This window comes from Marmota marmota, unplaced genomic scaffold (assembly GCF_001458135.2).
Source record: "Marmota marmota marmota unplaced genomic scaffold, marMar, whole genome shotgun sequence".
NCBI classification, from domain to species: domain Eukaryota; kingdom Metazoa; phylum Chordata; class Mammalia; order Rodentia; family Sciuridae; genus Marmota; species Marmota marmota.
Genome location: NW_025999927.1, coordinates 3,830,387 through 3,849,015, shown reverse-complemented (window position 1 = coordinate 3,849,015; position 18,629 = coordinate 3,830,387). Strand labels below are relative to the sequence as shown.

General features: G+C 38.7%; 1 protein-coding gene across 9 annotated transcripts in view; it reads left to right on the top strand.

Moving 5' to 3' along the window:
* Window positions 1-18,629, top strand: part of Lyst (lysosomal trafficking regulator) — a 165,948-nt gene that overhangs the window by 125,605 nt on the left and 21,714 nt on the right. For 8 of the 9 annotated variants that reach the window (XM_048800390.1, XM_048800391.1, XM_048800392.1 and 5 more), the window contains 6 exons: window positions 2,826-2,892; window positions 4,161-4,317; window positions 6,394-6,534; window positions 7,841-8,058; window positions 11,794-12,024; window positions 15,668-15,857. In XM_048800390.1, the coding sequence (XP_048656347.1) occupies window positions 2,826-2,892; window positions 4,161-4,317; window positions 6,394-6,534; window positions 7,841-8,058; window positions 11,794-12,024; window positions 15,668-15,857 (1,004 nt within the window). The remainder of the gene's footprint in view (window positions 1-2,825; window positions 2,893-4,160; window positions 4,318-6,393; window positions 6,535-7,840; window positions 8,059-11,793; window positions 12,025-15,667; window positions 15,858-18,629) is intronic. The other variant, XM_048800397.1, reaches the window with a different exon arrangement.

Here is an 18,629-nt window from a genome sequence, read left to right as displayed (position 1 = left end):
ACAGTCTAAGAATCAGAAAGAACGACTGCAAGCAATTAAAATTCATTGAGCAGACACTAGTATGGCAGTATGTATAAACATGGATGTATAACCAATGTGATCCTGCAATATGTACACGTGGTAAAAATAAGAATTCATACCCCACTTGAATCAAATGTATGCAATATGGTATGTCAAGATTATTGTAATGTTTTGAGCAACCAATAAAAAAAAAATACATTGAAATGAAAACATAGGTTAAGTTTCTAACTACCCAGATTAAGTATCTTTAGCTGAAATGCTAGAGTCTAGAAGTGTTTGACATCTTTAGGATTTGCATAGCCTTTACCAGTTGAGCATCCCTAATCCAAAAATCTGAAATGCTCCAAATCTGATTTTTTAGTATGGTGCTTAAAATGTCTTAAATTTTAGAGCATTTCAGATTCCAGATCTTCGTATTAGGAATATTTAATTTTATTATATCTTTTATATCTTTTAAAAGGAAAACAAGACAAAACAAAATAAACCTTATTGGTCCATTGGTGATTAATAGAGCATCAATTTCTTAGTTTGAAATTTGAAAATTAAAGGACAAGAATTCAGCATTTTTCTGCTTTTCCTAAATGAACTGTATTTTATAGTAACCAAAATAGGCCTAGTTCATGAGAGAATACTTTGTTTATTTAGCTTGAAATTTTTTTCTCTTGTGTAATTTAAGGAAAATTTTATTCCAAATATTTCACTTGGTATATTAACCTATCTTAATTATAACTGCCAGAAAAAAGGGGGAGGGCCTGACTCAGGCAGTTCTCAAGAAATTGGGTTCATTTTAACACATTGTCAATTTTAAAAAGAGCAAATGGCGTTTTTATACACTGCAGTGACATTTAAACATTTTATGCATTTCTGGTATGAAGAAATATGCTCTTTCTAAAAGGCAGTTTGACAATATCTATCCAGAGAACTCTTAAAATGTGCATATTCTGTATAGCAATTTAACTTCTAGGAATTTTTTCTTAGAAAATACTGAAGGATGGGGGCTCTACCACAAAGAGTCCCACTAGCCATAGGTTTCATGAACCTAGGAACCACGTTTGCCTGGATCATTGCATTTTTTGGCATCTGGTTCTGCTTGCAAAGATTTAGCCACAAGTATAGTCCTCAGATCATTTTTTCAAAGTAGCTAAAATTTAGAAAGAAAACTAAATGCCCAACACTAGGTTTAATTCGATTGTTACATGTTATAGCTATTAAAATAATACCATAGCCAGTCATAATGGCACACACATGTAATCCCAGTGACCCAGGATGCTGAGGTAGGAGGATTGCAAGTTGGAAGCCAGACTTAGCAACTTAGCAAGGCCCTAAGCAACTTAGTGAGACTGTGTCTCAAAATTCAGAAGGGCTAGGATGTTAGCTTGGAGTTCCCCAGGGTTCCCCAATACTATATATATATAAAATATTATATTATCAGCATTGAATTTTTTTACTTTAAAAAGCAGTAAATATGTATATAGATCAACAAAAAAAATCTGAGCAAGTATATATGAAAATAATTACCTGTAAGTAGTAGTATTGCAACTGATTTTTAGTTTATTCTGTTTACTCAATGATAATTTCTGATTTGTCAGTCACAACAATTAATATAAATTACATACCAGGATCTTTTTTTTAAAAAACATTTATTCTATTTATTCATTTGTATGTGATGCTGAGGATCAAACCCAGGCCTCACATGTGCTAGGCAAGCACTCTACTGCTGAGCTATATATAGCCCCAGCCCCACATGCCAGGATCTTAAACAAGATTTTCTCTGATTTTGGGATGTGAAATCATATCTATTCTATAAAACTGTTCTTACTTTTGACCAAGTTTTTTAATAGAAAAGCCTTAACAGAATTAACATTTAATATTTCTAAGTTTCATATCCCTAGGAAATAATAACTTATCCAAAAAAAAAAAGGCTGTTTCTGTATCTCGTAAGCAGAACTGGTTTGACCTACTGAACTTGAGGTTTGTCTTGCTGCTGACCTCGTTACAGTACCAGATGATGAAACCCCAGTTATCCCATCCCTGTGTCAGACCAGATGGCCCCCAGCCAGAACAGCCTGTCCCTCCTCATCAGAGTTGTTTCTCTGACTGTTTCAAGGGCCACACAGGATGCCACTGGATTCTAAAGCATGGAAAAGTGAGGACATGGTCCTGGCATTCTCTCCCTTCCAAGAATGGCAGCATATGGTATCCAGCCAGGGGGAACACCCACACTGCACAGTCACATGTGTGCACACATACCCTCACTGTGCTCAGTGCATCCCTCAACTCCTGATTAGATTGCATGATATTTATTGCAGTACTCATTCCAAATCTCAACTTGGTAATTTTAAGCATGTATCATATATTCAATTTTTACTAACTAGGCTCATAATTACATAGCCTCCCCTCATGATCATAATTTCTGTCCAAACATCCCTTTACTCTATTCTGCCTGACTCATGTAGAGTCTGGAAAATGGAACAAGAACTTTCAGGGATTGACAAAACCAGCTGCCATGGGCAGCAACAGTTATGACTTGGGGAGGCTGAGGAAGGAGGGGGAGTAGCTCTTCTTGTTGAGGTTACACATGAGTTAGGAATTCTAATACATTACAGACTTGATGAAGAATTCTCTTAGTTGTTTAAACAGCCATAGTTTTAAGTGGTGACTGTTGGTTGCAAAGCAACACGTGTAAGCATAAAATAAGGGCCAAGCATTTTGTGGATCCCTTGTTTACTCCCAGAATGAAACACAGCTTAGTCCTGGCAGTATTGAGTTGTTTCAGACTTTTCCCATTATCCTTTTCTTTGTAGAAATCTCTCTAAGCCTATAGCTGTGCAGTACAAAGAAAAAGAAGATCGCTATGTGGACACATACAAGGTAGCTTTAGCTTCTGTTCTTACTATGATAAATGAAAAATGGAGTTTTGTTTATAGACTTGTGATTACCTAATTTTAAATTTATAGTATTGCTTTTTCTTTTCATTTCCTTGTACTTTAATTGACAACTAGAAATCATTATATGAAATTAATTTTCTGAGAACTCAAGAGAATTAAGAAAAAGAATACCTTTATTTTGGCATAAATTGAAAGCTAATAATCCATTGTTATTCAAATACATAATTGTATTTCTTATAAAAATCATAAAGCTTTCCAGGGACCTGTTATTTATATCCCCCAGTGTAATTTACATATCAATATTAAAGTATTGATTGTATATAATAAACCTTATTAGTAATTAAAAAGTATGCATTGGTTTATCAAAACAGAAATTTACCAGATTTTCAATTTTAAAAGTAAAAATGAATTAATTACCTTTTTCTGTGATATTAGTATTATTGGAATTCTGTTGGAAATTCAAAAAGCTCACTTGCCACAATTATGTTCTTCACAACAGTGTCAAGATAAAAGCAGCTAAAACAGTTTTCTCATATTCACGCATTATTTTATATCACAGTTCCCAAAACATTCCTCTAAGAACCTGTGACTGTCACAGTTTGATTTTGCACTTGAAAGTGGGGCTATCTATAGGAGTCTGAAAGGGACTCAAAGATCCAGTACACCTGGCTTTGTGGAGCCAGGCAGAACCGAGGGGAGATGTACACAGTGATGTGAACAGATGTTTGATTGAACTTCCTCCTTCATGATGGGAATACAGGAGTCATAAAAGATCACCATGTTCTTTTCCACCTCTGTGTAACACACTGCAGAGCAGCCATGCAGTATTATAGTAACTATAATAATGGGTGATGTCTGCATTTCTATTGCATTTCCCCTTCTGGAGAAACATTCTCTATGGACAAGGTGAAATGCTATTCAAATGCAGGCCTCTCTAGAGATGGGAGCAGCTCCTGTTCCTTGGGTGCTTGATCCACTTAGATGTTGGGAGCTGGTGTGCTGGAGGGAGGATGCAGGGCAGGTGGGTTTTCTGAGTAATTACGAACACATAGGTACGATGCCGGGTGAGCTCAGGTGGTCAGGCTCACAGGGCTCGGGACAGACTCCTAGACTCTCTAGGCGGTTGAAGTCTCTGGTCAGGAGAGAAGAGCATGAAAGGGGTGGCAGGGAAGGATGAAAGGGGAAGCAGCACTTTCCCAGTATTGCCTGGAGCACATGATCATTAGTCTTCTGGGGCTTTGTTGCTTTCAGTATCTGGAGGAAGAGTACCGCAAAGGAGCCAGGGACGATGACCCCATGCCCCCGGTGCAGCCCTACCACTACGGCTCCCACTACTCCAACAGTGGCACTGTGCTCCACTTCCTGGTCAGGATGCCGCCTTTCACCAAAATGTTCTTAGCTTATCAAGGTAAGGATGCGTTTTATAACTGCACAGAAAGTCTGTTGGGTCATCAGAACAAATAAATCTTTTGTTTTTTCTGACTTCTTGAGAACTTATTGAGACTAATGACACCACAGGAATTCTATTTATTCCTTCACCAAAATCTTCCTCAAAAGAGCTGTAGTACATGAAATCATCTTGCTATTGTCTCAATTTTTAGTTTCAATTTAAACATGTCTGCTTAAAAACCTGCAGTTCACTTTTTAAAAATTGAGATGTATTTTACAAACCATAAAATGTTCCCTAATTTTATAGTGTATGCAGTTCATTTTTAAAGATTTTTCAATATTATTTTAAATCACCAGCAAATGCCATAATTTCATTCTTCTTTGTAGCTGAATAAAACTCCACTGTGTATATATACCACATTTTGTTTATCCATTCATCTGTTACTAGGCACCTGAGCTGGGTTTATAGCAGTTACACTGCTATACACATTATTAATATGCCCATATACTATGGTATGCTGATTTCAGCACTTTAGGATAAATACCAAGGAATGGCATAGCTGGATCATATGGTGGTTCATTCCTAGTCTTTTGAGGAAACTCCATACTGCTTTCCAAAGTAGCTGTACTAATTTGCAGTCCCATCAACAATGTATGGGTACCTTCTTTCCCACATTCTTGCTGGCATTTATTATTATTTGTGTTCTTGATGATTGCCATTCTAACTGGAGTGAAATGAAATCTCAATGTAATTTTGATTTTCATTTCTCTAATTTCTAGGAATATTGAACATTTTTTCCATGTATTTGTTGGCCATCCAAAAGCTTTATATTAATTCAGTGTAATTCCCATAAAAATACCAATGACATTCTTCACAGAACTGGAGAGAAAAAAAAAACCAGTCCTAAAATTAATTTGGTAGAATAAAAGACCCAGAATAGCCAAAGCAATCTTAAGCAACAAAAATGATGCCAGAAGCATCTCAATACCAAATCTCAAATTATTACTTTGGAGCTCTAGTAACAAAAACAGCATGGTATTGGCATCAAAGCAGACAGGAAGACAAAGGGAATAGAATAGAAGACAAGAGACAAATTCACATAGATACAGTCATCTGATAATTGACAAAGGTACCAGAAACATATGTTAGAGGAAAGACAGCCTTTTAAATAAATGGTGCTAGGAAAGCTGGATGTCCATATGTAGAAGAATAGAACTATATCCCTATCTTTCACCCTGCACAAAAGTCAACTCAAAGTGAATCAAAGACCTTAGAATTAGGACAGAAACTCTATAACTGCTAGAAGAAAACATAGGCTCAACACTCCAACATATCAGTGCAGGCATAAAACACAAGAAATGAAACCAAGAATCAGTATTTGAGGTGGCATCAATTTAAAAAGCTTCTGCATAGCAAAGAAACAAGAGCATGAAGAGAGAACCCATAAAATGGAAGATCTTTATCAGCTGTTCCTCCAACAGGGCATTAATATCCAGAATATATAAAGAACTCAAAAGGCTGAACACCAAAAACAAAATAACTCAGGGCTGGGGAAATAGCTCAGTTGGTAGAGTGCCTGCCTCTCATGCACTCTACCTGGGTTCAATCCCCTGCATTGCAAAAAGTAAAATAAAAAATAACACAATTAATGAATGAGCAAAAGAACTAAACACTTCTCAAAAGAGAAATATAAATGGACAACAAATATGTTGAAAAATGTTCAAAATCCCTTGTTTTCCTTCTTTATAATTCATTTACTCAGTAAAGAAATTATTGTGTATCCATTATGTACTAGTGTGAGTGACAGCCAGGCTCCTGCTTTTATGGAACTTTTATTATACTTGGGTAAATGATAGTAATCAATTAAGCAGCAAATGATATAAACTTATTAGTTATGTACATTATGAAAAATAATGGAACTGGTCTCAAATTATATATGGAAATACTTATTTTCAAGGATATAAATTCTCTCTTAAACTATGAACAAACAAAATGAACATTATTTTGATCTTTTTGAAGTAGCAAAAGTTATGACAGGCTTCAAATGAAATTAAGTCTCTGTGTCTCAACTATATTATTTGTATTTCTTTGTAGATCAAAGTTTTGACATTCCAGACAGAACTTTTCATTCTACAAATACAACTTGGCGCCTCTCATCTTTTGAATCCATGACTGATGTGAAGGAGCTTATCCCAGAGTTTTTCTATCTTCCTGAGTTCTTAGTCAACCGTGAAGGTACAGAGGCAAATCATTTCTTTTTTTAAAAAATATTTTAGTTATATACGGACACAATATCTTTATTTTGTTTATTTATCTTCATGTGATGCTGAGGATTAAACCCAGAGCCTCACATGTGTGAGGCAAGCGCTCTGTCACTGAGCCACAGCTCCAGCCCCCAGCAGCAAATCACTCCTAACTTGTACTTCTGAGAGAGTGTGATAATGTTTTCATTCCCCCATAATGAAAATAGCTGTACACTGATCTCCTGGAGCTCTGCAGGTGCCAGGGATAGGACCTCCAAAACTGGCCCTGGGCTGCTCCAAGAATGCCTGGGAGCCCTCAGACAGCCCCCATCTCACTCCATGGTAATTTTATGTAAGCCCTCAGTTTATACCTCACATTGTATCATTTCAAAACACTTTCAAAACTGGTGAAAAAAGATCTTTCTACTGTATTCATCTACAATCAAGAAGTAGACAACACTTCGATTGTATAGGGATCTTACTCAGTTTTCAAAAGGTCCTTTTTAATTTTTGTCTGTTATGTTGTTTAGCTTTTCTGTCCATAAAATGTAGCACAAAAACATTTTTATTCAAAGGTATTTCTTTTAGGACGATTTTTTTTTTTTTAAATAAACACTTCCAAGGATTTTTTTGGGCTAATAGACTGAGACAGACAGAGATGATCTAATTCATTAACAAAAGGATCTTGGTATTCCACGTGCTGGTATCACTTTGTTGGGACAGCAATGCATTGTAGAAATGAAATCAGAACAGATACCTATGAAATTAATAGGCACTCTCAGTTTATTCTAGGATTGCATGTGCTTTATATTGGTTGGGTTTTTCAAAGTACAGTATACTATTTACTAAATATTCTTAAATAATTATAATTCATTAAATAGATTCATTTAAATGTTAATACAAAAATCCCAAAAATGCTTATTTAAAGCTTTAGTTTGTTTTTAATCAAGTTTACAATTGACCAGATGTTTAAGAACTTATCTCATTTGAAGATTTGATTAATGGGAATTTGGAATTTGTGGGCAGTGGTTTTCTACTTTTTCTTCATCTAATATGTGGGTATAAAGTGGTACATGGATCAAGTTGAAAGATCTTAAATTTAATCCGGACAGCATTTATGCACACAGCCCTCTCTGTAAATCAGAAAGTGAGCGAGCAGTCGTGTTTCTTACTGCAAAGGTCAGAGCTTCTAGCTTGGGAGTACTCATCCGCTGAGGCCAAGACTCTTGAGACCTGCTTTGTGCGTTGAGTGAAGCATGCTTTGGGAAGTAAACATTGATATTAATCTTCTCGTTTAGGTTTTGATTTTGGTGTGCGTCAGAATGGTGAACGGGTTAATCACGTCAACCTTCCCCCGTGGGCACGTAACGATCCTCGCCTTTTTATCCTCATCCACCGGCAGGCTCTAGAGTCTGACCATGTGTCCCAAAACATCTGTCACTGGATTGACTTGGTGTTCGGGTACAAGCAGAAGGGAAAGGCTTCTGTTCAAGCCATCAATGTTTTCCATCCTGCTGTAAGTGACTCTTACAATAATCTGCGCATATGTAAGAGAGAACCTAAATATTTTAGTTATCTGGTAGGCTGTTTCTTTAAAATACCCAACTTATCAAACATAATTGGCAATTATACTGATTTGTTATTATTTTTACCCAAGATTTCTGAGGTTTTATATTTCAACTTTTAAGAAATATCTTAGGTGCATGTTAAAGGTTCCTCCAAACCACCCCCAGGTTCAGTAATTTACTAGGTGGACTTAAGGACTTATCATGCAAATCAGGCTTGTTATGGGGAAGGGTACAATGCAAAATCAGCAAAGGGAAGAGGAACATGGGGCACAGTCTGGGGGAAGCCAGCACGAACCTCCTCCAGTCTCCTCCTGGCGAAGCACAAGAACACACTTCCTCCAGCAACAGGTTGTGATACACGTGAAGTATTGTCTGCCAGGATGCTTGTCAGAGACTGAGCACCAGAGTCTTTCGGGGCTGGTCACACAGAGGCACCATCTGCTTTGCACATGCTGGAGCTCCAGACTCCCAGAGGACAGCAGGTGTTCAGCATGCACAGCGTTCTGCAGTGTAGGCACAGTGGTGGGAAGGCTCTGACTGCCAGGTTCCCAGACACCAGCCACGGGCCGCCTGGCAAGCACATCTTTCCAAGGAGAGCAGTCAGCTTGCCATGTTAACTCTTTTCTGGCACACTCTCCTACGCACATGCTCTGTTTGAAAACAACATCATTTTTCCTCATTACAGAAACACTGCATGTGCCTTGGTAGGAAAATTACAACACGCAGACTGGCAAAAGGAAGAAATTTATAAATAAGGTTTGATGTCACCATCCCAAGAGAAATATGAAAACCATCTTCCAGACTTTTTTCTGTACATTATTCCAGTAGTATAATAATATGAGTATAGTTGGGTACCCTTTTTCTCTCCTGAACAATCAGTCTTAAATTACTCAGATCACTAGATATCATTTCATGTGATTTTTAATGGCTACTTACTACTCCAAAGTATGACTGTGATTTATTTTACCAGTATGCTGTTGGATATTTAGTTAGAAACTGTTTAATATCCTTGAGGTTATTTCTGTGATTTCCTAGAAGTATAATTGTAACACTTTCACGTGTATTTTTTATGTTGTTGGATAGACTAACCTTTTATTTTGAAACTCTTATCTACTCAAGAAACATTTTCTCTTGCTAGCTTTGGGGTGCAGAGGTATTGAGGGTAGATGAGGTTAGGAGGAGAGGTGGGGTAGATAGGTGTACCCTGCTGTGGAAGAGGGGTTCTTCTGAGGCCTGTTTAAGGAAATGTCTCCAGAAGCAGAATGTTTAAAAAGCAATTGATGATGAGAACAATATTTGCTGATGCTGCCTAGGGGTCACTCAGTACAAGTACAGAGATTAACTGTTAATTCACTGCATGTGATGTTTAACCTCATGACTTCCCTAACTTTAAAATCAGCAGGTTGAAGTTGACTGATCTTGGACTTCCCCTCCAACTGTAATTTTCTCTATAGGTTGTGACAAATTTATAAGTGTTTTATAACAAATGTAGCTAAAATGCACAAACAACTCTATACCTATGCTTATTTATGCCAGAGATTCATTCTAAAAAGTAGTCTAAAAATAAAATTCTCTTTAGTCCCTTTTGCTCTGTAATTATTTGGGGCACTTCTAAGGTTATATAAAATGAAATTCCTTAAGAGATTTATTGTCTGGAAAAGAGAGTAAGACAGGTTTATTGACTATTCCAATAGAAGATATATGCTTTGGGAAAGTTTATTTTGAAAAAGGAGATAATAATTTTATACAAAATAGTAGTAGAGGAGGAAAAAGACCTTTTCCTTTTACCCATCACTGACTGAGGCTTCTGGAATAAAAAGGTAACAAGAGAAAGGCATTCAGATTTATCTCATTTGAAGTTTATGTGCCATAAGAATGTTAAGAAAATGAAGACCCCAAAAGTGATTAAACCCGGTGTTTTTATGCTGAGTTTAATGGAAAGGGAAGCATGGTGTAGGATAAGATAAAAGAAGTCTGAGCCTCATGCAAGAAACGAGGGGAAATCGGGAGGCCTACTGGCTCCGTCCTCTCTGTGTGTTCTCTACCCTGACTGTGGAGTTCAGGATGCTCTTCCATTTGGAGAGGGAGGGCACCTCTCACAGGAGGGTCTTCTGACCTGCTTCAAGGCAAGGTCAAAAAACCCTTTCTAGGTTTCATGATCAGCTGCAGGGAAGATCAGAGAGTCCTTTCTCTGGCTTAAAACATTCAGTGTGCCTAGCTGCTGTGTTTTGGAATAACATGTCCTGAATCCCACTGAGTATAAAATGAAGGGTTCAGATATAGTTTTTGAGCTTCATTCATATTTGATCCTAAAATACGACTGACTTTTACAGCAGTTAGGAACTTTTGCACCTTTTCAATTATTCTTAAATAAAATCACATTAAAAGTACCTGGAAAAAACCTATCTGAAGGCTGAAGCTGCAAGGAAGTTTTCACCTGACTAGGAGGTTTTTCACTAATTCACTGGGTCTTCAGTATTTGTAAAAGGATAATGTTTATACTGTTTTTCTAGGGGCTGAATAACATTCAGCTCATGGGGTGATGTAGTGATTAAGTGCATAGTCTGAATTCAGAATTGAGTTCAGATCCCCACTCTGACTCTACCACTTGTGGGACCACTTGGGCAGATGGCTTAACCTCTCTGTACCTAAATGTGTACTTTTATAAAGTGTGAATCACAATAACAACCTCTTATGGGAGGAATCAAATTCATATTAGGATAATGGCTACCATACAATTAAATACAAATAAATGTTGACTTTTCCAAAAGACATATAGAAACACCTTTTACCTTCCTTAATTCATCATTCATAATTATTCAGGGTTCTCTTAGAAACTTATAGCACCAAATGTAAAGAAGCAGTATTGTAAAATAAATTTGAAAGGAGCTCATCAGATTTTTTGAGTACATACAGTCAGGCAGCCCTGTGAATGGCTCTAGTTCAACAGGCATTTGCAATGACTATTGGTCCCTGATGCTGGGGGTAGAGAGTGAGGGCAGTAAAGATGAAGATTGTTTAACTTGAAGTGTTTTGGCATTTTATTTTGGTGCTTATAGAAATGCTATTACCCAGATATGTAAATTAAAGTCAGCTGTGACTGGCTTAATGCCAAAAGCTAGACTGTCCACGTGGGTATGCACAACATGAGACAGGTCTGTGGCCAGCTGCCAGCTTTGGATGTGAAGGAGTGAACACATAGCACCTCCACCTGACCTCAAAGTGTGGCCACCCAAGAAACACAAAATAGCACCCCTTCCGTCAACAGGCTTGGAGCTTTCATTGCTACTCACCAGGGGCCACTTGCAATTTTCATTGTATTTTAACTTCAGTTATTCCTTTTATTATATATTACTTTGGACAGCAACTTCTTTAGTAGTTTCATATTATACATGAAATCTTGTACGATATTCTCAGGCATTAAATTTAAATTGTTTTATTAACAAACCTAGTTAGCATCAAATAAGATACATTGTTTTTAATTCACTCATTTAGAGACATTGATTATTCCTATTCTGATCTCAGACCATTAATAGGTAGCTAACCTGATTAAATCATTTGCATTTGAAATAGAGAGGAGCAAGCCATTGTCTAAAGAATAAAACCAATGTGGTTTCCCTTTGTCACCAAGCCAAGTCTTGCTCATCGGATGTCTTATGCTCTTTTGCTCTTTCACCCTGCAGACGTATTTTGGAATGGATGTCTCTGCAGTTGAAGATCCAGTTCAGAGACGAGCCCTAGAGACCATGATAAAAACCTATGGGCAGACCCCTCGTCAGCTGTTCCACACAGCCCATGCCAATAGACCTGGAGCCAAACTCAACATTGAAGGAGAACTTCCAGCTGCTGTGGGGCTGTTAGTACAGTTTGCTTTCAGGGAGACCCGGGAGCAGGTCAAAGAAATTACCTGTCCGGTATGTCACTCATATTTTAGTAGAATTCAGCAAAACCTGATGGGACTCCTATGGTTCTATGCCCTCATGTGGGCTCTGGAGGCCCAGAAATGAATAGGCGTGGTCTTGGGTGTGAACAGCCCTGCAAGAAGGCTCAGGCAGCTAAAGCAGTATCCTATGTGTGGTAAATGCTGTGCCACTGAGAGAAAAAGAGTGCCTTCAAGCTCAGAGGGAAAGAATTGGTCATGTCAGACTATGGCCTCCCTTGGGGAAGACAAAGAAGGGTTATTACGAGGGAAACCCTCCCAGGGTGCGACACATAGGAAGAGGAGAGGAGCCCTCAAGACTGGCGTACAGTGACACATGAGGATGCCCGTGGAACACACAATCTGGGCCTGGTTGTCATCTTAAGCCATAAGCTTAAGGGCTGGCATGGGGCTCAGTGGTAGAACCCCGCCTAGCACGCCCTCAGTCTTGAGTTCAAGCTTCAGCACCACCACAACAAAAAAGAGCACTGGCCAGAGGTGTGACTGTTTTGGTTTACACTTACTGGGGAACTTTACAAATTTCTTGGGCCTCCCAAATTGTAATGATAAAAAGTATAGCCTCTGATAATAGGAAGTAGATATAATTTTTCTTTGAAATAGAAAAATCAAGCAAGCCTTAATCTTCAATTAAGTTATTCATATAAAAGCAGTAGAAGAGGTTAGAACGTGAACTGTAGAGTGCTGCAAGAGTTTGCAGGAGGCCAGTGGAAATAAGACAGTCGGGGAAGGGACCTTAGAGAGGGATTAGCAGTGGCTCTCAGCTACAGGGAGCTGTGCCCGTTTTCAGAGAAAAAGATTTCCACAAACCTTGTTTTGACAGTTTTATATAATAATATGGCTCAAATATATCTGCATACTAGAAATAAACTCTTTATGCTCATATATGTCAAATGTGCATGTTAAATGCAAACAAACTCATTAAACTATTAAGATTCAATTATAAATCATTAATATGTTGGGCATTCTTGTTTTGCTAAAACCAAATCACAATGTTGTTTTTCATGTTAAAAAGGCATATTTTTATTTTGTGTTTTTGAAGCTTTACAAATCATTACCATAGTTGCTATTTTTAACAATAATCCATTGCTTTTTCTTGTCAAAATAATTTAACAATAGGTATCTTAAAATTATAAATGCCACCTAATTTACTACTGTACTTATTGTTAATGAGCCATCTTAAGTTGACCTACATATGGAAATTTGGCAGTGTGTCTAATGGCAGTGGGATGTGTTACCAACTTGCCTCGTTGCCACCTCAGGACCTTCATGCTGTCTGTCCTCCCCCCGGAAGGACCAATCCCAGATGGATCCAGGTTGGCCCTCACTGCACTCAGGTCTCTGCCCCAGCATTCCTGTTTTTCCAACCCTAGTATCTAAAACAGCAGCTCTGTCATTCTGCCTCCCCTTCTTGTTTTGCTCCATGGCACACACTGTCTGTATCTATTGACTCTCTGTCCCCCACAGCCCTACTTGATGGAAACTCCATGGAAAAGGACTTTGTCTTGCTCATTACAGTATTTTCAGCTCCTAGGATGGTGCCTGACAGACAGTCACTATTTTTCAAAATAATGTCTTCTCAGTTGCAAGTTCTTTAGAGTTTGGCTTGTCCGTACTTCTGGCTGACATGTCATGCATTTAGGCCACTACTTCTCTATATTTGAAGCATTGTGAAAGCTTCCTCAGGGTCTCTCCTTGGCCCTCAGGTGGTGTCTGCATAGAGTTCAGACCTAAGCCACCAGCTCTGAAACCCAGTCCTTGGACTTACGGGGATCAGCCAGATGACCTGTCACTTCTGTGGATTTCAGTTCATTGTGATAGTTAAAAACAACCAGAGCTAGATGAGAAGCATTTCAGTAAAGTGTTCTTCCTTCTTGCTGACTCTGACATAAAGCAGTTGCCATGTATCTTTGCATGTAATTGAAAAACAAAAGTTTAAACTCTGCGATTCACAAGAAAGGATTCTTGAGGCAAGGAGTTATGAGTGATAAAGCATAACTAGAACTTAGCACCACTTTTTCTCAGTTTCAGCATTCATAGGCTAAAGACTTAGAAAAGAGAGCTTAGTTGGTTGCAGTGGCACACACCTGTAATCCCAGTGATTTAGAAGATTGAGACAGGAGGATTGCAAGTTCAAGGCCAACATCAGCAACTTAGCAAGACTCTGTCTCAAAATAAAAAATAAGAAGGACTGGGGATATAGCTTAGTGATAGAGCACTTGCTACTACTATGCATGAGGCCATGGGTTTGGTCCCCAACACCAAAAAAAAGAAAAAAGAGAGGTTCTCAGAATACCTGATGTTGACCTCCCAGTCCTAGTGTGAGCATTTCTGAAGCTCCTCAGCTTTCCCAGGGATGTTCACTGTTTCCAGACCACTGGATGCCACTTAAAACTATATATTAAGCTGGGCGTGGTAGCCTGTGTCTGTTGTCCCAGTTATTGAGAGGCGGAGAAGGGAAGGAGTTGGAGACCTGCCTAGGCAACACAGTGAGACCCGATCTCAAAACAAACACTCTGCCCCAGTAATGGCCCAACAGAAGAAGCAGAACTCTGACTGCTGTGCCTTTTTTAAAGAAGAGAGTCTGTAGGTCAGTGATGCCTGATTTTTCATTCATTTGGAAAATAACATAAATAAATTTACTTATTGAAGATATTTATAGGTATTGTGTATGTGTGTGTGTGTGTAAATTACTGAAACTTGCTTAGTATGTTATTTCTATTAGATTTACATTTGAAAAGTTGAAAGCAAAACAACTAAACTTGTAAATTAAAAAAAATAAAAAACCATTGGAAAATAAAAGATTAATAGAGTCTAAAACAATAAAAGAAAAGACCATGGAAAGAGCAGAATTTTTGGGAGAGATACTAAAAGGGCCTGGTTCTTCCCTTTTTGTTTTTCCTCTCAACTCTGGTTTTCACTAAAAATAGAGGAAGTATTTCAGTCACTATTCACGCGCAGGCACTAGTGTTCCCCCTCAACATCTTCCCTATACCCTTCCTTTCTTTGAGCCCACCTCTTCTGCTCTGGGGTAACTCTGATTCTCTAGAACTTCTTAGCACTTTCTGGAGGACTGGGTGCTCTAGTCCCTTCCATGTGCTGTGCTGATAAGCCCTTCCATTCAGTCACAAGCATCCACTGAGGGACTGATCCCAGGCACATGGAGAAGTCCATGGTGGCCCCTGTCTTCCAGGAGCTCACAGTTGAGTGAGCTTGTCTGTGCCACATGTGGTCTTAATTTGTAGCTTTCATATGTACTTTTGGCTTATCTTCCACATTACAGTCCCCTATAGGCATCCACTTCAGCTTAGGTATTTCAGCTAACCTGAAAGAAATATGCCTTAGTAAACTTTTTTTTCTCCTCTGCTCAAATTTCAAGGGATTTTGAATTTTTAGCCAGAAATTTTCATGCAGGCTGGACTAGAGCCACAGAATAAAAATCAAATAAGGAACGTGTTCTTACATGCTAAACATAGGGAAGTAAAAATATGTAAAATACTTCTTGTCCTCAAAGAACTTATGATCAGATTGTTTTCCTTGTTTAGGATTTAAATTAGAAGTAATTTCTGTATTTACTATATTTAAAAAAAAATCACACTTTTCGTTTTCCTTGGTTGTAGAGCCCTTTGTCATGGATTAAAGGCTTAAAGTGGGGAGAGTATGTGGGCTCCCCCAGCGCTCCTGTGCCTGTGGTCTGCTTCAGCCAGCCCCATGGAGAACGGTTCGGTTCTCTCCAGGCTCTGCCCACCAGAGCAATCTGTGGTTTGTCCCGAAATTTCTGTCTTCTGATGACTTACAGCAAGGAACAAGGTAAAATAAAACAATGAAAATCAATCTGGGGACATCTTTCATTAGAATGTTTCCAGCTCACCTATGCTGCTGTTTTGTGTGACTTCTAAAGTTTTCTCCGTCCTTGGTGGAAAACTCTGCTTGTGTATGTAGTTACTTAATGTAACATATGAAAAACATGAAAATTAAATGCAGTCCCATTTAAAATGAAAGGAGGAGTTGGAAAGAGATGAAGATAGATGGTCATGCTCACAGGATGAAAGTGTTACCAATTTGATAGAAATGTTCACTTTGAGCCTCTTAAACCCCACAGTAGACAGATGTATTTAAAAGACAAATCTCAAACCTCAGAAGATGGAGCCACAAGTTTAAACCACAAGCAAAATAAAACAAAGGAATTAGGAGAGCCATGGAAGTAGGCTTTGAGACATGAATGCATGAAAATCAGGGCTTTTCTGATTCCCCAGTGCCAACTTAGTGACAGTGACACATGAAGAGTGCTGTGTAGCAGGACCCATTTGTGTGTCAAATGTCACCTAGATAGGGAGGAAGTAGGACATTCTCCACTAAGCAGTCCCTCAATCCTTCCATATTGACTGTTTCATTAGATGCAAAAAATATTCCCCACCTATGAGGCCGAGGCGTGAGCTCTGAAATGACTGAGGACAGTGACTCATGACGGGCTGTATACAGACTTACCTGGAAGCCAGCCTGTGACCCAATGCCCTTGGCAGGTAGCACTGTTAGCATTTAACCTTACCTTCCATGCACAGTGCTCCTCGGGGAAGTCCTGCTCGCAATCTTCCCCAGCATCATGTACAAGGGTGCCAGCACCCAGGCCGAACAGGCCACCTGAAGAAGTTACGTGTGCCTAATGGTCCATGGTTCTTTCAGGCTCACTCTTATTCTTTCACAGAATGAAGGATAGTTCTCATAGTTGCTGGGAATAGGGAGCATGCATACCATTTCATCTCAGTTTAGCAAGTTAGGACAAGTTCAGTCTACTTAATTGAAATGCCTGGGATGTCAGTGGTTTATTCTCACTAGTGTATTATAAATAATTATGAGGCAATGTAACTAATCACTGCTAATAAGGTTTAAAATACTAAGATGTGTAAATTATTTACCTTTAAAGAAATTAGAGTGCACCGGGGTTTATCTCTATTAGTATTATCACTTAGCATTATTGGATATAGATGTTTCCCATATAATTCTCAACCTATCTTATTTATGCCACTGTAGTCCCAAGCTCTCAGTGTGTTTCCTCAATAGCTGTGTTCACTCAAATTACACTTGACTTCCCCACACACTATATTTTGGATTTGTTAGCACCTTGATGTGTGCAGAGAAGTGCGTCCAGCTAAGAGCTCTGGAAGCACAGAGCCCAGAGTTTGTGCCCAGCTTTGCTAATTACTCAATATTTTTCACATCCTGGCTTTTAGCCTATAAAATGGGGGAAGTAAAATTTCTTCTGTCCCAGAGTAATTTACTGTGAAGATTCAAAGAAATAATGCACAGGAATGATTAGCACAGGGCATGGCTCATCCTAAGTGTTTAGTAAGTGGCCATCAGACACTGGATACCCTGGGCCAAGGACTCTCAGTGTCATTGCATGAACCTGACACATAACAGTCCACATAGACATTCCAGAGGCCATTTACTGAGAGGGACTGCAGCCTGCAAGTGAAAGTTAGGGGGCCTAATCACAGCTGGACACACTCAGCACTGACATGAAAAAGCTCTGAGATTTTGCTTAGTTATACGTGTAACCAATGGCAGCTAACTGAGATGGTTTTAATGATCTTAAGCCAGTTTCTTGAAAACTGTGCCTCAGAATTGTCTGAAGTGCTTTTTCCACAGCTCTGGCTTGGGTCCCCCTCGGGCACCGTGCATCAGCATTGGAATTTCTGGGTCTAAGCCTACAGGTGCTGAAAAAACAGTTTCCTTGGAAAGTCTTTTTAAGATTCGCTGCTGTGTTAGGTGAAATTTGTTTTCTAAAGAGAGAAAACTTGTCAATGAGAAACTTGGTTACTTGGGCACCTGCCACAGGCTGGGCGTTCTAGTAGATAATGAGAGGACACAAGTCTTAGGATAGGGCGCTCCTTTCTCTAGCAGCTCATATTCAGAGGAGCTGAATATAAGTATATCCCAATTCCTTTGTTGTGAAACTGATGCCTATATTTGGTTACTAAACCTACAAAACAAAAAGAAATCTGTGAATTGTATTTTCAATGTATTGTTGATTCATTCAAGAACTGTTTGTGCTGTCCACATGCTAGGAGTCCTGCGGAAGACTAGAGTGCATGGAGCACTTCTCTCTTCCTGAAATCCCTCAAACTAGTTTTAAAGCACTGTAGGTTTCAAGGACAGTCCCATGTACAGCATTCATGCCGTGTTTACCATTATAGCAACAAACTGTGAATTACAAACAGTACTGAGAAAAGAGGTCACAATTTCTAGATCTTTTGCCAAAAGCGCTCAATACTATGTTGTTAAAGTAGAAGAGAAGAGAAGCCCCTAAAATGAAGGGCTGCCGTGTTTCATGCTGCAGCTGACAGGGTCACATCCCCTCCCTGGATAGAAGGGTCTTTTCTCCTAGCAAAGTTCTCCTTCTAACATTAAAAGCTTTTATACTGACCTTTCCACACTGGCATTTAGAAAGTTATTTAAGTAGTTTGCCTTTGTTGTTGTTTTTTTAGGAATGGTGTCTCAGAACATGAATCAAGTGCAATTGATAATCATTGTGTTTTATAAAAACTTCTTTAGCCTTTAACCTGCTTTTGGGGGGGGCTG